Genomic DNA, 18,526 nt, shown 5'->3' with positions numbered 1-18,526 from the left:
ACCACCCACACAACACTCTGTGTTACACAGATGTGAGATTCATTACTTTTTGGGTTCCTGGGCCAAAGCTTGAGTCTGTTAGAATCAGAGCTGGACTAACCACTAGGCACTATATATCCTATGGGCCCCTTCCAGCATGTCAGGATTCCAGTTATTGCTCTGCAACCCGTAGTTGGAATGAGAAAGTCCCTGCCATTTAAGAACAAATGAAAAGTCTGGTTTCTGGATCAGGCCAAAGAACCATCTAGACCAGCATCCTGTTCTCACAGCGGCCAACCAAATGCCTATGGAAAGCAGCCCAATAGCAGAACTTTACAAGCTGGGTTCAGCCTGCTGTAAAATGCAGTACTGGTGAGACATCAGCCATCTTAAATTTTCCAAAAAGACCTCTTTACATTTATGCAAATTTGTGGCCTGGGCCCATGCTCCGGGTCCTCTACATTCCTATTAATGCCCTTCCCTGGCTGGATCTGATCAAAGTCCACCCAGCATCCCACTTCCAACAGTTGCCAACCCGTCCATAACCAGGTGGCATGAAGGTTGTTGCTTTCCAGCAACTGGTGCTCTGAAGCCTCTGACTCTGGAGTTTTTGTATGACCATCTTGACTAATAGTCACTGATGGACCTCTTACTATGTGAATTTATATAATATGACTTCTGAAGGCATATAGGAGAAAATAAACTTGACAATGCCAAGGAAAGGACAGTAGTTCAGTGGTAGAACACAGGCTTTCCATGCAGAAGGTTCCAGGTTCAATCCCCAGCGTCTCTAGGCTGGACTGGGAATGTCTCCTGCCTGAAGCTCTAGACATCCACTGCCAGTCAGTGTGGACAAAACTGAGCTCAACAAACCAATGGTCTGCCTCAGTATAAGGCTGCTTTCTATGTGCTTAGTGCAGGAGTTGACATTTGTAACACTAATGAAATGCCTCACCATCTGTTGAGTAACAGGATATCTAATAATAGGGCCACCTTTATATTCAGAGGCACAGGAGTATCTTCATAAGGATCTGAGAAAGCTCATCCTTGTGCAGTGTCTTGACTCTTTAATCATCATTACTTAATCCATTGTCAGGCTCGCTCTTTTCATGTGTATGGTGACACCTACTGTCTGCAACCAGATAAGAGGGTTATTCCAAACTATGTTGCTGGGGAAAACAAATCTTCACAAGGAAGTGGAAGTTAGTCCAAGTCATCGTGGCTTCAGCAAAACTCTCTCCTTATTTCCTGGAAGTTGATTCATCACATGTTTTCCTCCCACTTCCTGGAAACCAAAAGGCTGGGTTACTGTGATCACTGACACGGCAAGGATTATAAAGTCCTAATGGCAGGGGTAAGTAATGTGGTCCCCTGTAGCTGTTATTGGACTGTATCTCCCATCAGACCAAGCCAACATGGTCAGTGGCCAGAGATCATGGGAGCTGGAGTCTAACAACATTTTGAGATCCACCAGTTCCACATTCTTGTCTTGCTGATTTCCGTAGAGACTGTCCAAATAAATGTTTTTAGGATCATGACCTTAGAAAGATTGTTATTACAACCTTGGAGCAGACAGCATTTTGCATTGTTTTGTAACAGGAAAGCTGTTGTTACACCATGCCCATGTTCTTTGATTTTCCATGGAAAAGAGGAACACACTCAGATTTTATTTTTGATTTATTTTTATTTTTTATTTATTCAAATGTCATAGGAATTCTAAGGTAGTGTGTGTGTGTGTGTGTGTGTGTGTGTGTGTAGTACAAGGCAAACACATACATAAGTATATAAACCACGTGTCTGAAATAGTACAGGAGAACAATCCTGAAGCCATTTTGACCCTCCCAAATTGACCTCAAATATTTCTCTGCAAGGAGGAAGGAAATAGGAAAAGCTTTCAAATTGTCTTTGGACTGTAGGGGCTCACACCTCCCTGAATATACAGTTTGGCAAGTATCTGTTAAGCTGAGCACACTATCTACATGAGTAAGAGATTCAGGAACTAAGTACAGTGGTACCTCGGGTTAAGAACTTAATTCATTCTGGAGGTCCATTCTTAACTGAAAACCCTTCTTAACCTGAGGTACCACTTTACCTAATGGGGACTCCGGCGCTACCGCCACGCGATTTCTGTTCTCATCCTGAAGCAAAGTTCTTAACCCAAGGTACTTTTTCTGGGTTAGTGGCATCTGTAACCTGAAGTGTCTGTAACCTGAAGCGTCTGTAACCCGAGGTACCACTGTATTTACTGCCTCAAAGGAATGGCCAGGCCTCCCAGAAAAGGCAATCAGATAAGGCATTATCAAGTATTCTGGCAGACAGAAGAGAAGCAACACACTCAAATTTCTGCTGGGGCCCACCTCTTTCTGCGATGTATGTATGATGTTTTGGGTGGTGGTCTTGAGCTACAGGGTAGGCAATTTCAAAAATCTATATAAGAGCTTGCACAGCAATGTTCTGGGTTCCTCTCTTCCCTCCCTGCATGGGGGGAGTGGGAGACCCGGTTGCAACAGTTTAATAAAGATCATGCTTACTAGCTGCTTTGCTTCTCAATATTCTCTGGTTGGCCTCTGTTATTTTTTCCTACCAATAGAGAACCCACATAAGGACTCTATATGGGCTCTTGTTGTTGTTGTTGTTTAGTCGTTTAGTCGTGTCCGACTCTTCGTAACCCTATGGACCAGAGCATGCCAGGCACTCCTGTCTTCCACTGCCTCCTGCAATTTGGTCAAACTCATGTTGGTAGCTTCGAGAACACGGGCTCTTAGATACCCCATAAGGGAAAGGGAGCAGTATTTTTTCTTATAACAAAAGAAACTTATATTGCATCTGTTTAGTTTTCACCTCTGACTTTCCAGTTTGGGGATTTACCATCAAAAGACCAAATATGAACTGTGTGAAAAGTACACCTAATGCAGACTGAGCAACCTTGCAGATGTTTTGAACTACAACTCCCATCAGCCCTAGCCGGAATAGCATCAGGTTGTAGGTTGATGGGAGCAGTAGTCCAGACCATCTAGTGGGCATCATGTTGGCAAAAGCTGAGGTGGATTTAAAATCTTAATTTAAAATGCTCCTGTTTGACCAGGGCATCCTTATACAGCCTCCATCACTCGGTATCACCTATTGTAAATGTAATCTCTGCTTATCACATATCTATTATAACTTCCTATTCCTACCAAAATCAGCCTCTCTTCTCTTTCTAATGCACATGTTTCACTGGTGGCTTCCTGCACCATTTACAGAGCAACCAGACACACTGTCTGGGCTTTTGCCTAACTTCCTCTCCAAGCCACTTTGATTAACAGCAGAATTTGCAATTGCTTCGCAAATTGGCTCCGGCCGGTCACTCTCTCGGGGAGTGAAGGTTACTGGCAGTGTCTTCCAGCAGCTGTTGTTTATTTATTTATTTATTTTGCTTCATTTTGCTGCCATTTTTAAAGGCCAAGGAGATGCAGGCCAAGGAATAATGCAAAGAGCACGTAGTTCTACTCCTCCACCACCAAATAAGTGAATGTAAAGCTGGATTTAACAGTATTCCTCCCAGCATATATGCATTATGCTATAACCTTGGAAAGTGGGAGCTTTCACAGGAGCTGAGACTGAATAACCTTAATGCTAATTTGGGGGGGAAACCCTGGATTAATCTCAACCTCTTCAGACTTTGCCATTTTAATAATTGGTGCTCCCAAGTGAAACTGGTAAGGATCTCCTCCTGTCTTAGCATTAAAAGTTAGTCAGTACTGAACCAAAGGTCAGTTGTAAAAATTACACCAGGGAATAATAAAAGTAATAAGTTATGAAACATTTGTTCAACTGATAATTTGTAGCTTTCAGCACACAAAGCATAAGATAGAAGATGGGATTTCCTATGTGACTTGACTTCTGCTGGTAGAAACGTTTACCACGAATAGACTTTTAATTATCTAACGAAACAGAATCAAGCTTTGTGCCTGGCACAAATGCATAGAAAGTAAGGTTGACCTGGGTAATATTTTACATGAGTCGATCACTGTCATATTTCATTGCATGCCACTTAAAAACTACAGTGGTACCTCAGGTTACATACGCTTCAGATTACATATGCTTCAGGTTACATAATCCGCTAACCCAGAAATAGTGCTTCAGGTTAAGAACTTCACTTCAGGTTGAGAACAGAAATCGTGCTCCGGCGTCGCAGCAGCAGGTGGCCCCATTAGCTAAAGTGGTGCTTCAGGTTAAGAACAGTTTCAGGTTAAGTACGGACCTCCGGAATGAATTAAGTACTTAACTCGAGGTACCACTTTACAGTGTTAAGCAGTATGGAAATTGTTGGAATAAATAACAAATAAACTGAGGTTTTCATTTAAGTGATATAAAAACCATTTTAGGGACAGGGGGAAAACGCCAATATTCTTTCCCCAACCTTTGAATCTGAAATAAACTTGAATCATGAATAACATGATTTCCCCATTCTCGGGACCACCTGGGAAACTCAACAAACCTACTACACATGGAATTGCATGTGAAGAGTGTAGCTGGCTATTTAATGGGACACAGCAGTGGCCAGCCTGAGGAATCTCCATCCACATCCCATAAGAAAACAAGCCTCGGGTGATGTCATCAGCAACCCTTCTCTGCATGAGACTTCCCTAGGAGAGCTGAGATTTTGCCTGGGCACTGGGTGAGAGTCAAGGTGAGTGGGTGGCATTCCAGGTGACAGCCAGGAGGCTGAGAGAGAGGGTATGCCCAAATGTGAAAGAACTGATATCAGTTCATATTTATCAGTAATTTTGTATTAATATAACTTTTCATAGGATAACTGTATATTTTTGTAATATGGAACTCTTAATCTCAGTGTCGTGGGTTTTGATGAAAGATTCCTACATTGCAAGGGGTTGGACTAAATGATCCTTGTGACCCCTTCCAACTCTACAATTCTGATTCTATAACTTGCTGTATACCACTTAGAGATATTTTAAAATATATTAAGCAGTATGGAAATCGCATAAAAAGAAAGAAAGAAAGAAAGAAAGAAAGAAAGAAAGAAAGAAAGAAAGAAAGAAAGAAAGAATTGTTTCTAGTGCATTTTATATTTATTGGTATTTTGGAATATGGCTTTCAGCAACAAAATACACAACAGCTAACAGCTCCTGATGTTTTGCTGGCTCTGAATGAAAAGCACTGCAAGATTCAAGCATGTCCTGGAAATTTAGTTCTGTGCAATTAAAGCCCTGTTGGATTAAAGCCCTCTTGCCGCCCTAGTGCAACAAATCCACTTAAAAAAATAAAACGAAACTGTTTTTTTTTGCTGTTAGGAAAGTGATGGGAAATGCTTTGAAAAGTGTGTGGTTAATGAATGATTAACAAGGAGATTTGTAAACGCCCTGCAAGCAAATAAGGAAGAATGTTTATTGTGGTATAAGCTCCCTGCAAAGAACTCAGAATGAATACTCAATAAAGATTGGATATAACCTAAGCTCTGTGTAATCAGATTGAATGCTCAATAAACAGATTGTCTGGAGGACCTCAGAAATGAAAATGCCTGGACTCAAGCCAAAAGCCCTCCACGTCACTTGGGAAAGCACCCCCAATACCAATGAGCCAGTCAACTTCCATCTGCTCATCATGCTAGATTCAATGTTGTTGTGTCTCAAATTTCTCTTCCTGGAAACCTCATCTTTGGCTCTAAACCATCATCTCACTTTCTCTCATTGACTTCAGAAAGCCCCCAATGTCTGTGCTAATCCCAACTACCAGGGGCGCAACCCAAAGAGAGACAACAGATGCTACCTAACAAGGCCATACAAGAAGCCTGTGGCAGAGGCAGGGGTGGGAAATAGAGTGAGTTTGACTCTGAACCACTGAGCAATGCCGACTGCACCCACAACATGTCCAAGATGCAGCTGATCTATTCACTCCTCACCGTGGGTCAGAATAACTAAGCTGTGTTCTCCTTAAAGAGATAACAGGCAGAGTTCTTCCAAGTCTTTAATGAGCTCTTGCTATCTGTTCATCCACCGGCTATGGCTGCAGCTGCTGTCATAGGTGGTATGTGGCTGAGAGCTGGTTTGGCTCGGGGCATTGATCCAGTTAGTTTCTCTGAGTCCACCTTGCTGCTGGTTTACTTTCTCTTCTTGCTGGGAAAGTAAGCACTGCAAGTCCTCTTGGTCACTGAGTGGGTTCTTGCCATACTCCTGCTGAATCCAGGCCCTGTACTGTTAAGACAAAATCCCGGAGAAGCTGCATAAGATATGAAGGATGAGCAAAGACAATGCAGGCAATGCAGGTAAAACCAGTTGGCACAGTGAAGCCTTTCCCAAGTTGGTGCTCTCCAGATAATTTGGACTACAACTCCCATCAGCTTCTACTGGCTGGGGGCCAGTGGGAGTTGTAGTCTTAAGCATCCAGCGGGCACCAGGATGAGGAAGACTGGCCTAACAGGTGTATGTCAGAAGCACATGGCCTTATACAATTATGATGAAATGACAAGTGAATGCTGTAATCTATTTTGCAAATGGATTCTCACTACATTGTTCAAATAGCCACCTAAGTGGGGAGGATGTCATTGCCCACAGCAGTTTCTCTGGTTTGTATCCCCCTGCCTTATGTTATTATTAGTATCCTACTCAACATCTCCTCTTTCTCCCCTCCTCTCTTGTCTACTTGCTGTGCAAAAATATGACAATTTAAAAAAAATAATGGAAAAAGCAGCAGCTGTGTTTTAAATGCAGAGTCATTGCTGTTTGGTTTTGAGCAAGACATTTGAGCTAGTTAAACAGGGGGGGCAGGGAAATCACACTGTGTGTAACCCTGTGTGTTCAATTCAACTCAGAATAAAAGTTGCAGGAACTTACCTAAAGCCATGTGAGTAAAGAATTAGGAAATAATGAATACATAACCCTTACAGCTGATTCCCCAGCAGAGAGGATCCCTTGTGAGCGCCACCTCCCACGCACAGCCGTGCTAATGGTCCCCTGATCATTCATGTCCTTAAGTGGGCTACCCCCAGCCCATTGGGGGACTTCCAGTGGGATTTTTTTTTAAGATTGCATGTAATAACATATCTTCCCTCTGGGCCATGGAAATCTAATGCACAACTTTTATTCTTTTAATCAGGAAAGCATGCAATGTTTTGTTTCAAGGCGGAGGTGCAATGCTGCTAGCTAGTCACACAGTAAAAAGGAAACTTGGTTTATTTCCTATCAAGGACTTGCAAGTAAACAATGTGATCCATAACCCCAAACTGCCACAAAGTAACCGATCCTGCATTCACGGCAAAAGTCAAGTGTCATTCTGCTTGGGTGGGTGGGGGACTCTGCTTGGCTTGCATCCTGCGTGAGACTTGGTTTTTTGTTTTACTAAGTCTTTGGCTTTCAGGAAAGTTGCCTGTTTTCTAGAGATATTTTTAATGTGTGTTATTTATTTGTTTATTTGTTTGTTTGTTTAATGGGTGATGTTTTGCCTGCTTTTTGGTAGGTTCCGAGCTTTGCTAGTTTTTCTTCTATGAAATAGGTATTTTGTGGTGCAACCACAACAATTCTTTAGATTTCCAAATGTGCCCCTGAGCCCAAAAATGTTTGAGGACCTCTGCATGTTAAACTCTCTGCTTTCTCTGCAAAATAGGTTGTGGGCAGCATACCCATACTCAGTTACCCACTGAAAGCCATGGCTATTAATTTCAACGGAGAAAACCCTAAGAAAGCCATATAGACAAGAGGGCACTGCAAGTAGCTTAGGCTTCTGTCTCTCTTCCTGGATATCTGATAAGGGAGTGGTGGAAACAGTAGCTGTCTGCTGGAATGGTTAAGCTGTGTCTCCACCTACATGCAATCTGTGTACCTGTAAATATAATGCAAACATTGCAAAGCGGGGGGGGGGGAGTCACCAGGACCAGTAGCCTCCTTCCCAAGAAAACCAAACAAAGGGAAGCACCTGTCCCTGGAAATCTTCACAGTGAGGGTAAGCACAATGATATTGCTATTTTTATTTCTCTTATTTGCTGCTTTGGACATGCTTGTCAGTTGGAAGCCAGCCTCAAAAAACAATTTAAATACATAAACTGCCCGAGAAACCAGAGATAAGCTGGTTGGCTTTGGCCTGTGGAGCAGAACATCAGTCCTCCACACCCGAGTCTCGCAGTCTCCGCCCACAGATATAGCTGCAGCACAGAGTGACTTTCATTTAGAACTGAAAGTGAAAGTGGTTCTTGCCACTTTCTAGAGACAAGAGGAGCCCTGTTCAATCATATCAAAGGTCAGGGTTGCCACCTTTGGTCAGGCCAAATAAGGGACTGGTCGGGGGGGGGGAGAATTGGGGGGCTAAAAATTACTTTACATGGTGCAGAAGTGACTTCAAATCAATCCATTACAATTGATTTGATATGGGCATATGGGCCTACCTCTCTCTCCTCCACTGGACTAAAAGAAGCAAACTGCTTCTCTTGCTCCCCAACCCACCACTGCTCCCCCGCCCACACAAAACCTGAAACTGCACTGTAGCAGACCTATGCACTGCAGACCCCCTCTCTTGCTCTCTGCAATCCACCCTCTGCCTCCTGGAAGCCCGCAAGCTGACTACAAAGGCAATCAGAGACGGACCCATTACTATTTCTGCAGCAGGCAGGGTCCCTGTCTCCAGTATCTTATAGCTACCAAATCAGCATAAAAGGGGAGCTTTTTAGCTACTGAGAAGAAGTATTCTCATCCTTTGTGCTGATTGGAGCCACAGTGAAAGGAGGTGAGTCAGCAACTGAGGATTGGCTCCTAGGGTCACTCTGGAAATGGCACTCAGGAAGAACAAGAGTTCTTCTGCATGTTCCAAAGCTTAAGCATTTAGGAGCACAGAAACCATGAGGTCCAAATCATTTGCCCACACACGTGCACAGAAAATAGTAGATCTAGCTGAAATACAACACAGGCATCTGCATTGATTGTTTCAGTGCATCCCATATTAGTATTATTGTATAATTATAAGATTGTTGCATAAACTTAGAAGGTTGTATAATGTTTATGACTATCATGAAGGGACCCTGCACAATTTACCACTACACCCATTCGTGTGACAGGGATATGGTCTGGGGAGAGTTCCAAGGTCCAGATAGAGAGGTCACATTAGGCCCCCTCGCCTGAGGTTTCCCAGCCCTGCCCTTTCACATAGAACAGATCTGCATTATGCCCCCAAACAAACAGTAGTAGAGTGAAAAGGGCCAGTTCATATCTTCAGCAACCAAACATCCTTCCTTGGGGAAATGTTCTGTTCTGCGAGGCGTCATGCCTGATGCCCAAGTCAGCTGAATTCATGGGGGATGCCCAAATCAGCTGAATTTGTGTCCTTTGGGGGAATGCCTGGCTCAAATAGTTTTTGCAAACTGTGGTACGTTTTTCTCCGAAAGCCTTCTTGTGCAGCACCACCTCATCTTTCCACCCTCCTTCAGCCCACTCCTCAGCATGGGATATTCTCAGAATATCCTGGAGGTTCTTTATTTTAAAAGAAAGCAACAACTTTCTGAGAAGGGAAGTTAAAGCACAGGGCACTAGACCCATAAATGTTGGGAGTCAGGAGGAACCTGCGGACAGTCTCAGCTGTGAGACATGCTCACACTGGGTTTCCTTGGGGCACTGGGGGAAAAAAACCTTTGTTGCAAAGAAAAAGTACTTTCACTTGCTGTCTCACTGTTCTTCAACAATCAACTTAGGTCCAGGACACCTTCGAAGGATAGCTGTACAAGTATTGTTCAGAAAGTGTGAATTAGGGAGATTTGCCTATCAGTGCAAAGTGAATCTGATTCCTCTCTCATCACTGTGTGAGAGAGGAGCAAGGAAAGAGCTAACTTTCAGCTATCTCTGAAGACATGAGCCTGTAAATGTTGCTCTGAAGTGCCAACTGGGTTAGTAGACCAGCAGCATGAAGCCTTACCTCCTTGAGCAGAGTGACTTCATACTCCTGAAGCTGTTCCTGGAAGCCAAAGTTGGGGCTCACGTAAGAACGGACAGCTTTGGTGGCTGTCAGGCACTCTTCCCAGCCAAAGTTAGTGACCGTCATGAGATAGGCCACCAGGATGGTGGTGCTGCGAGACACTCCAGCTAAGCTGTTGAGCAAAAATAAAGGAGCAATGTTTTCAATTAGGAACAGGAGTGAAGAAAACTCATGTTAGGATTGTGCAAGACCCCCAAGTCTTGCTTCCTCCACTCTTGGACATATTCCCAAGTTTGTACATGCACTACAGCATTCATGCATCATGGAATTCAAGATCGATGCCCTCTTATCAAGTACTGTTTTGCATTTTGTCACCTAAATGTTATGGAAGATAAGGCTATCAACAGCTGCTAAATACCACGGCTCTATTCTACCTCCTTTTTCAGAGACAGTATGCTGCTGAATACCAGTTGCTGAGGATCACAAGTGGAGAGATTCTGCATGTATTCAGGTGCGGCATGTGGCCTTCCCATAGGCATCTGATAGACCACTATGACAAGATGCTGGACTCAATGGGCTTCTGGCCTAATCCAGCAGGGCAGCTCATATTTTCTTGACTTTATTATTAGCTTTCAAAATCCTTGAGTCTTCATTTATTTATTTAGAGATTTCCAGCCCATGCATCCAATGCCTGCCTGTGTAATATGCAGAGTCACTTACAACAGTTTAAAGTTATTGTGTTTTGTTGTTGTTGCTTATTGCATTTACCAATAACTTTAAACCATTAAAAGTTTCAAAGTGACTTGACTAGCTAAAATACAGTATACAGTGGTACCTCAGGTTAAGTACTTAATTCATTCTGGAGGTCTGTACTTAACCTGAAACTGTTCTTAACCTGAAGCACCACTTTAGCTAATGGGGCCTCCTGCTGCCGCTCCACCGCTGGAGCACAATTTCTGTTTTCATCCTGAAGCAAAGTTCTTAACCTGAATCACTATTTCTGGGTTAGCGGAGTCCTTAACCTGAAACATATGTAACCTGAAGCGTATGTAACCACTGTAACAGATAATAGCAATGTAAAACTAGGAAAAATTAAAACCACCAACAATATAAAATATATAAAATGCTCATCCAGCAATGTATTACTAAGGACAAGTCCTATCCAACCCACTAAAAGATGAGCACCCCCGTAACAGGCAAAATTAATTGCCGTAATCTAAGGACTGGGTAAACAGTTAGGGCTTAGCCTGGTGCCTAAAGACTGACAAAAATGGTGCCAGGTACATCTCCCTCAAGAGACCATTGCTCAGACAAGGGGCCACCACTTAAAAGGCCTGTTCTCACAGGGTACTTCTAATGGCAGTTTATTGTGGACTCTGTTCTACTCAGGGCTGCAAGCTTTTTACATCATCCTCATCAAAATGCCAAGCAATATTATTTCTTCATTTACCTTTTCTGCCGGAAATTTGGTAAGTTAGAAAAAGAATACTCCAGAAGGAGTAAATCCAGATGAAATGGAAGGGGAGGATATGGGATGGCCTTATGATGGGGGCGCTGTTGTGTAGATGCTGCAAAAAATGGACTCCACCATGAACTGCCATGTGGCAGAACCCACAGCATCAACAACATAGATTTACAATGCCATAAAGGCAGAGGTCACAGATTAAACATGATTATTTTTTTATTTGATTAATTTTATGACTCAATTCCCATGGAGCATATCAAAGCAATTTCAGAATTATTAGTAGTAGTGGTATTAATTTCCCGACTCGCCCTTCACTTTCAGGTGCCAGGGCAGGTTGCAACAATTTAAAAATCAGCATTAAAAACAGTTATAACAAATGGCAGTCACAGGGTGGGTCCTGAAAACATGTCTCAGGTGTCAAAGGCCAGGGTAAAGAGATGCAATAAAAGCAGGCAGGCTACAAGAAAAGCATATAAAGCAATTACGCATATTGTTAAAACAAGGGCAATATATATATGAAAAAACCATTACATGTATAAAAACTTGACATGATCTTGGTGTGACTCTTGGCTATCAAAATGAGAGACAAGCAGGGAGAAAAGGCTTTGAAATGATGGACATGGTTGATGACAGATGCTGGGAGTGGATTTGACAGTGAGAGTGGAGTGGCTCATCGCCCTTTTGAAGCCTCTACTTGGCTAATGAAGCCATTGGCTAGGATCCAAAGAATGGGGCAAAATGAAGGAGGCAGAATAGAGGAGTGTGTCTAGTCGGCAGCCGGTATCTTCATGCGCCAGCCCCACCCTCTGCAAATGGTTTCTGCACAATCCACATGATACATTGACTGGTTTGTAAAATCTAAATAAATTTGCTGCAGCTTGCATAAGGAATCCTTTGGGGGGGGGAGTAGCTAAAAGCTGCAACAGCATGCCAAACTAATCCTTCAGTGCTAGCTGAACGGAACAAAAGCAAGACCTGCTTCTTTAGCTCAAGCCATTGGTGCTTTCAGAATTCCAACGATAACATCCAGCTTTAGGGGAAAGCAAAAGGTTGTTGACAGTGCAATCCTATCCATGTCCACTTAATGTAGAAGTATGCTCACTTTACCATCTTAGAGCTCAACAAAGTTGTTCCCTGTGTCCCAGGCATTTCACACCTCTTCCCTCCCCCCTTACAACTGTTCACATCAGCACCAGCTTCAATTCATCTCTGTTTGTGTGCACACCAGGGAGCACTGACAGAGCAAAGATGTCTTTACCCCATGGCAAGAAATGAACTAGGAACAGCTGAAGGACTGCAGTCAGCGAGTCGCTCGTTTGAGAAACTACAGTGCCAAACAGTAGTACCACAGAACAAGAGATACATATGCATTTTGGATAATGTTGTGTGAGCATGGATGAAACACCCAGCACTGGAATCATGTAAGTGCACAGCAAACAGGAGTATGAACACAGCCCAGGGATGCTTCCAGGCTGTTGCTATTTTCTGGTGGGATTGAATCACATATCAGCAAATTCAAGTTGTGCAAGGGAAGTTTATTTGGAGCTTCTGCACACAAAAAAATTAGACTCTTTGAAATAAGGAAAGTAATGGGAAGATGCACAGAAAAATGGGGGATAATGTTTCCTTGATGAAACAACATCTGACCTCCCCACAAACTACAGTGGTGCCTCGCAAGACGAAATTAATCCGTTCCGCGAGCCTCTTCGTCTAGCGGTTTTTTCGTCTTGCGAAGCAACCCGCTTAGCGGATTAGCACTATTAGCGGTTTAGCGGCTATTAAAGGCTTAGCGGCTATTAAAGAAGAAGAAGAAGAGTTTGGATTTGATATCCCGCCTTTCACTCCCCTTCAGGAGTCTCAAAGCGGCTAACATTCTCCTTTCCCTTCCTCCCCCACAACAAACACTCTGTGAGGTGAGTGGGGCTGAGAGACTTCACAGAAGTGTGACTGGCCCAAGGTCACCCAGCAGCTGCATGTGGAGGAGCGGAGATGCGAACCCGGTTTCCCAGATTACATGACTACCGCTCTTAAGCACTACACCACACTGGCTCTCAAGGATTAGCGGATAAAAGGCTATTAGCGGCTTAGCGGCTTAGAAAAAAGGGGGGAAAGCGGGGGGAAATTGGAACACTTGCAAGACGTTTTCGTCTTGCAAAGCAAGCCCATAGGGAAAATCGTCTTGCGAAGCAGCTCAAAAACGGAAAACCCTTTCGTCTAGCGGGTTTTCCGTCTTGCGAGGCATTCGTCTTGCGGGGCACCACTGTAATCAGAATGGACTATCAGTGACTACCGGGTGTCATCTAACCTCCCTGCAAACAAATCAAGCTGAATGCTCAATAAATTTGTCACCTGGAAGTGGTTGAAGTCCCGCTACATTCAATACGGCTTCCTCCTGAGTATACATAGATAGGATTGCAGCCTTTATTTTTCTCCTATCTCAGCCTATATTAAACTCTAGCAAATTTGTGTGACCTAAATGTATGTATATCAATCAATCTCTTTATAATGATCAATGACCAGTATTCAAAAAAGAAACTTTGTACAAATTTATAAAATAAAATAAAAGCATACAAAATAGAGAACCATAACAATAAAATTACTAGTAAATGTACTGTACTGTAGAACACCAGTCACAAAGAACAGAATTGTGAGTTTGCTAAAATTCATCCCTGGTAGGTATTTAGCCATCCTGGAAGAGGTGAATGCCTTGTGATCTAGAAGCATAAAATACATCCAAATGCCCTGGGAATTTCCAATAAGAATGTTAGGTATATCGTGAGGAGAAGAGCAATACATAAGAGCATGAGTTGTTGAATCTTCCTCTCCCAATTCACAGGGACATTTACGTTGACATTAGGGAATTCTTTGAAACCTCCCCTCAAGAACAGCTGGTGTAACAGTATTTAAATGTACCAGAGTGAAGACTCTGTGGTGTTTTGGAACAGAGAGCAGGTAAAGATGGCTGACTGGTTTGTAGGATTGAAGTGCTCTGTCAATTAAAATGTTATTTGAGGTTAAACCTAGATCATTTTGGCATTCAGCATCTGCAATGTGTTGCCTGAGTATTGTTCAGGCCATTTCATTTCCCATGAAGATAAGATAACTCATGGAAAAACCCATAACGCTGCCACTTTTCAGACGACGATTGTTTCAAGCCTGAATGAAAATCATCCTGCAAGGTTAAGGGAGCCAGATCAGTTGAGTATGTATGTATAGTTTAGGAATGACTGCCAGCAGGTTTCCAGAGATATATAAATGTCCATATACATATATTATAGTGTGCTCCCCATCCTGAAAAGGAAAGGCAGAGAAAAGCAGCTCACCAATGAATGAGACATCCTCCTCCATGTAGCCGACATTCATGAATAAACTTGATGCACTCCTTGAAGTGTTGTATCCTGAGAGCAGAGAAGAAAAATTAGGAATTGTTTGCCCTGAACTAGAGATGAAGGTGAAATTTGATTCAGCATGTGAACCAAATCACAGCTATCCTTCAAAAATTGTTACCCAAAATTTTGTGATGCAGTTCTCCAATGGAACAATGTTTACAAAAATGCATATATTAGGGGAAAGGGTGCAAATAAATGAAGGTATTAATGAAAATACAATACAAAGATGCATTAAATTAGGGGAAATTGCTCACAAAAATGTGGGTGTGAGTAAAAACTGCATGTAAAAATGTGTTTATTAGCAGAAATTTGCTTTGACGTGCTTTATATTGTGTGTTTTATATTGTAAACTGCCCTGTGATCTTCAGATGAAGGGCAGCATAGAAATTTTATAAATAAAATATAAATAAATGAACTGTCAGCACCCTAACAAACAACAGTTCCCGGGATACTTTGGAGGAAAGTGTGAGTGTTTAAAGTGATATGATACTTCTTTAAATGTATGGTGTAGATTTGGTCTAGGACTCAGGGTCATCCAACTGAGTAGATCTTAAACAAACTAGATGAAGTCCTTCATCACACAATGCATTATTATTACCGGTAATTCACAAACTCACTACCACTTGATGTGATGGTGGCAACTGACTTCATATTGTCAGTATGTTGCAGGACAGATTGAAAGTTAGAAAAGTGACAAGGAAATGCACTGGAAAGTATGGAATGAATGAATGACTGATGGGAAGGTGTAACAACACCCCTCAAACAAATCAAGATGAACATTCATTGCCGTATAACCGCCCTGCAAACATATCAGAATGAATGTTCAATAAAGACCAGACCAAGTCTAACCTCTGCATTAGCTTTGTGCAAGCCAATCAGGAAGAATGCTGAATAAATTGGTCATCTGGAGAACTTACATAGGCGCCGACTCCATGGGGCTTGAGGGGGCCCGAGCCCCCTCAAAAATTTTATTGGGGGGGCGGAGCCCCCCCAATAATCTCGGGCGCCCCTCCAGCAGAGCGCCGCCGCCGCGCTGGCTCTGCCTGTCGACGCTTGGCGCGTCCGCGGCTTTTATAGGGCGCCCGGCGCGCACCAGCTCGATAACGGGCACCGGCGCGGCGGGGGGCGGCCGGCCTGTCTCCTTGGCAACCCCATTGAGCAGCGCCGGCTCCCCCGGGAGGGCCATCCCCCCGCGCCGCCGATCGCCAACACCGCCGACGCTGTGGCTGCCCGAGCCGGAGCCCGAGCCAAAGCCCAAGCCCAAGCCCGTCAGTCAGTCAGTCAGGAAGGAAGGAAGGAAGGAAGGAGAGAGAAATGGGGAGGGAGACGAGGGAGGAAAATTGCGCGCAGGGTGAAGAAAGGAGAAGGGCGAACGAGACAGCTTCCAACCCAAAAAAGGGCTGGAAGACTCGGAGGATGAAGGATCAGGAAAGAAAGCGACGCCTTCCCCGCCCGCGACATCGCCCACTTGTCATTGGCAGCGCAGCGGGCGCCCAGAGGGGCTGGGCACCGGCGCAGGGCCACTCCGCAGCCGCGGAGGACAGCTGCGCGGCTAGCAAGGTGCGCCGCGTAGAGCGCGGCCCTTGTGTGGCCCGGTGGCCACGCAAGCTCGGGCGGGGACCCCCATGCGAATCTAAGACGGGAGAAGAGGGCAGAGCAAAGGGGGTCCCTTCCCCAACCTCCGGCTCTGAGACTTCCCTGCGCCCCAGAAAAGCGAAAGGATTTTTTTTCTCTTTTTTTTTATAAATATTTTATTAAGTTTTCAAATACAAAGTTAGAAACATACACTGAAGAAAAAAGTAAAAGAACAAGAAAAAGAAAAAAAGAAAAAGAAGAAAAGAAAACCAACCATTCAACACATTTTTTATATAACTAACTGGACTTCCTCGCATCTCCCTTACCCTGCATTCTTGATAATAAAGATATCAGCAAATTATTACCTTGTTTCGTACCTTATTTTGTACTTTTCAAATACTATACCTCTAAATTTAACATACTTTTCATCAGTTACTTATATCTTAAATTAAACATAGTATTACCTTAGATTTTGACCTTTTCTTACTTAAAATATAATTTCCTGTTTCCCAAATCTAATTGCTGAAGCTATAGTTTCCGAATCGTGTAAATTTTTAACATTCATACAACTTATATTGTTTTTGTAAATAGTCCTTAATTTTTTTCCAGTCCTCTTCCATTGTTTTTTCTCCAAATCTCGGATTCTGCCAGTCATTTCAGCCAGTTCCATGTAGTCCATCAATTGCGTCTGCCACTCTTCCAGTGTGGGCAAATCTTGTGTCTTCCAATATCTTGCGATAAGTATTCTTGCTGCTGTAGTTGCATACATAAAGAAAGTTCTATCCTTCTTTAACCCTTTCTGGCCAACAATGCCCAAGAGGAAGGCCTCTGGTTTCTTGGGAAAGGTATACTTAAATACATTTTTTAACTCATTATAGATCATTTCCCAGAAGGCCTTCACTTTTGGACAAGTCCACCGGAGGTGAAAGAATGTCCCTTCAGCCTCCTTACATTTCCAACATTTATTATCAGACAGGTGATATATTTTTGCAAGCTTGACTGGGGTCATGTACCACCTATAAATCATTTTCATAATATTTTCCTTCAAGGCATTACATGCCGTGAATTTCATTCCGGTGGTCCATAACCTTTCCCAGTCCTCAAACATGATGTTATACCCAATATCCTGAGCCCATTTTATCATGGCTGATTTGACTGTCTCATCCTGAGTGATTTTCTCTTCAACCTGCCCTCCATCCTCTTGCGGAAAACTCTTTGCCTGCCCTGCCCGTATCTCGTTTTTGCTTTTTAATTCCACACACGCACCCTTCGGACTTCGTGGCAATCGGGCGCGCGGGTGCGTTTCCTAAGAGAGTGAGGACCCCCGCCTCCTCCCCACCTGTTCCCTCGCCAGCCAGCCAGCCAGCCAGCCGCGCGCCCTAGCCGGAGAGCCCCGACTGTCCCCGTCGCGCAATCGGCTGGATCTCCCTTCAGCAGGCCGTGCTCACAACTCGGCCCAGGGACCCCCCAGCAGCGGATCTCCGGCCCAGCTGAAGAATCCGGCAACAAGCCCCCTCCTCCCCAATCGCTCCACCGAAATACGCTCCAAAACCCCCCAGATAGGCCGCCGGCCGCCAAGTCTCGTGGCGCCCTGAGCGAGGGTCTCTCCCCAACACCGCCACCTCGAACTGCGTTCTCCCGGCTACCCGAGCGAACCAGCGGCAGGACCCCGGTATGGGCCCCCCCAATATTTTTTATAAGTCGGCGCCCCTGAGAACTTAGATGGCTTTCAAATGGAAATAGACAATTTCATGGAGGAGATGAGCTTTATCAGTGGCTCATAGGTGTGCTGGTAGCTAAATAGAACCAATAGAACTATACTGTCCAAGGGCAGTATAGCTGTGAATGCCAAACGCAATTGCAGGAGAGGCTTGTAGGCTTCCCAGAGGCATCTGGTTGGTGAAAAGGTGGCTGCTGGAATAGATGGATTGATGGTCGGATGAAGAAATGAAGTGCTGTAGCTCAGTAGCAGAGCACATCCCAGCAGAAGATCCCAGGTTTAATCCCAGCATCTCCAGGTTTTAGACCCCTGTCTGATACCTTGGAGAGCCACCACCAGTCTGACTCAGTATAAGACAGAATGAGGCAGTATAAGACTCAGCTCCAGGCACATTGACAGACCAACTCTGTGTTACAAAGATGTCTGCAAATGTGACATGAAGGCTGGCAACATCAACCCCACCCTGTGGGAATCCCTTGCAGACAACTGCAGTGCCTGGAGGCA

General features: G+C 44.0%; 1 protein-coding gene across 1 annotated transcript in view; it reads right to left on the bottom strand.

Annotated features, from left to right (window-relative positions):
* Positions 1–5,029: 5,029 nt before the first annotated feature.
* Positions 5,030–18,526, bottom strand: part of LOC309537854 (dual specificity protein phosphatase 22-A-like) — a 28,315-nt gene continuing 14,818 nt past the window's right edge. The window contains exons 7-9 of the mRNA XM_082233025.1: positions 14,662–14,736; positions 9,874–10,045; positions 5,030–6,173 (exon numbers count right to left, since the gene is read on the bottom strand). Of these exons, the coding sequence (XP_082089151.1) occupies positions 5,961–6,173; positions 9,874–10,045; positions 14,662–14,736 (460 nt within the window). The 3' untranslated portion in view covers positions 5,030–5,960. The remainder of the gene's footprint in view (positions 6,174–9,873; positions 10,046–14,661; positions 14,737–18,526) is intronic.

This window comes from Podarcis vaucheri (assembly GCF_965113315.1).
Source record: "Podarcis vaucheri genome assembly, chromosome: 7".
Classification (NCBI taxonomy): Eukaryota; Metazoa; Chordata; class Lepidosauria; order Squamata; family Lacertidae; genus Podarcis; species Podarcis vaucheri.
Note: the sequence above shows the minus strand (reverse complement) of the source record. Positions and strands in the feature narration are given on the sequence as shown.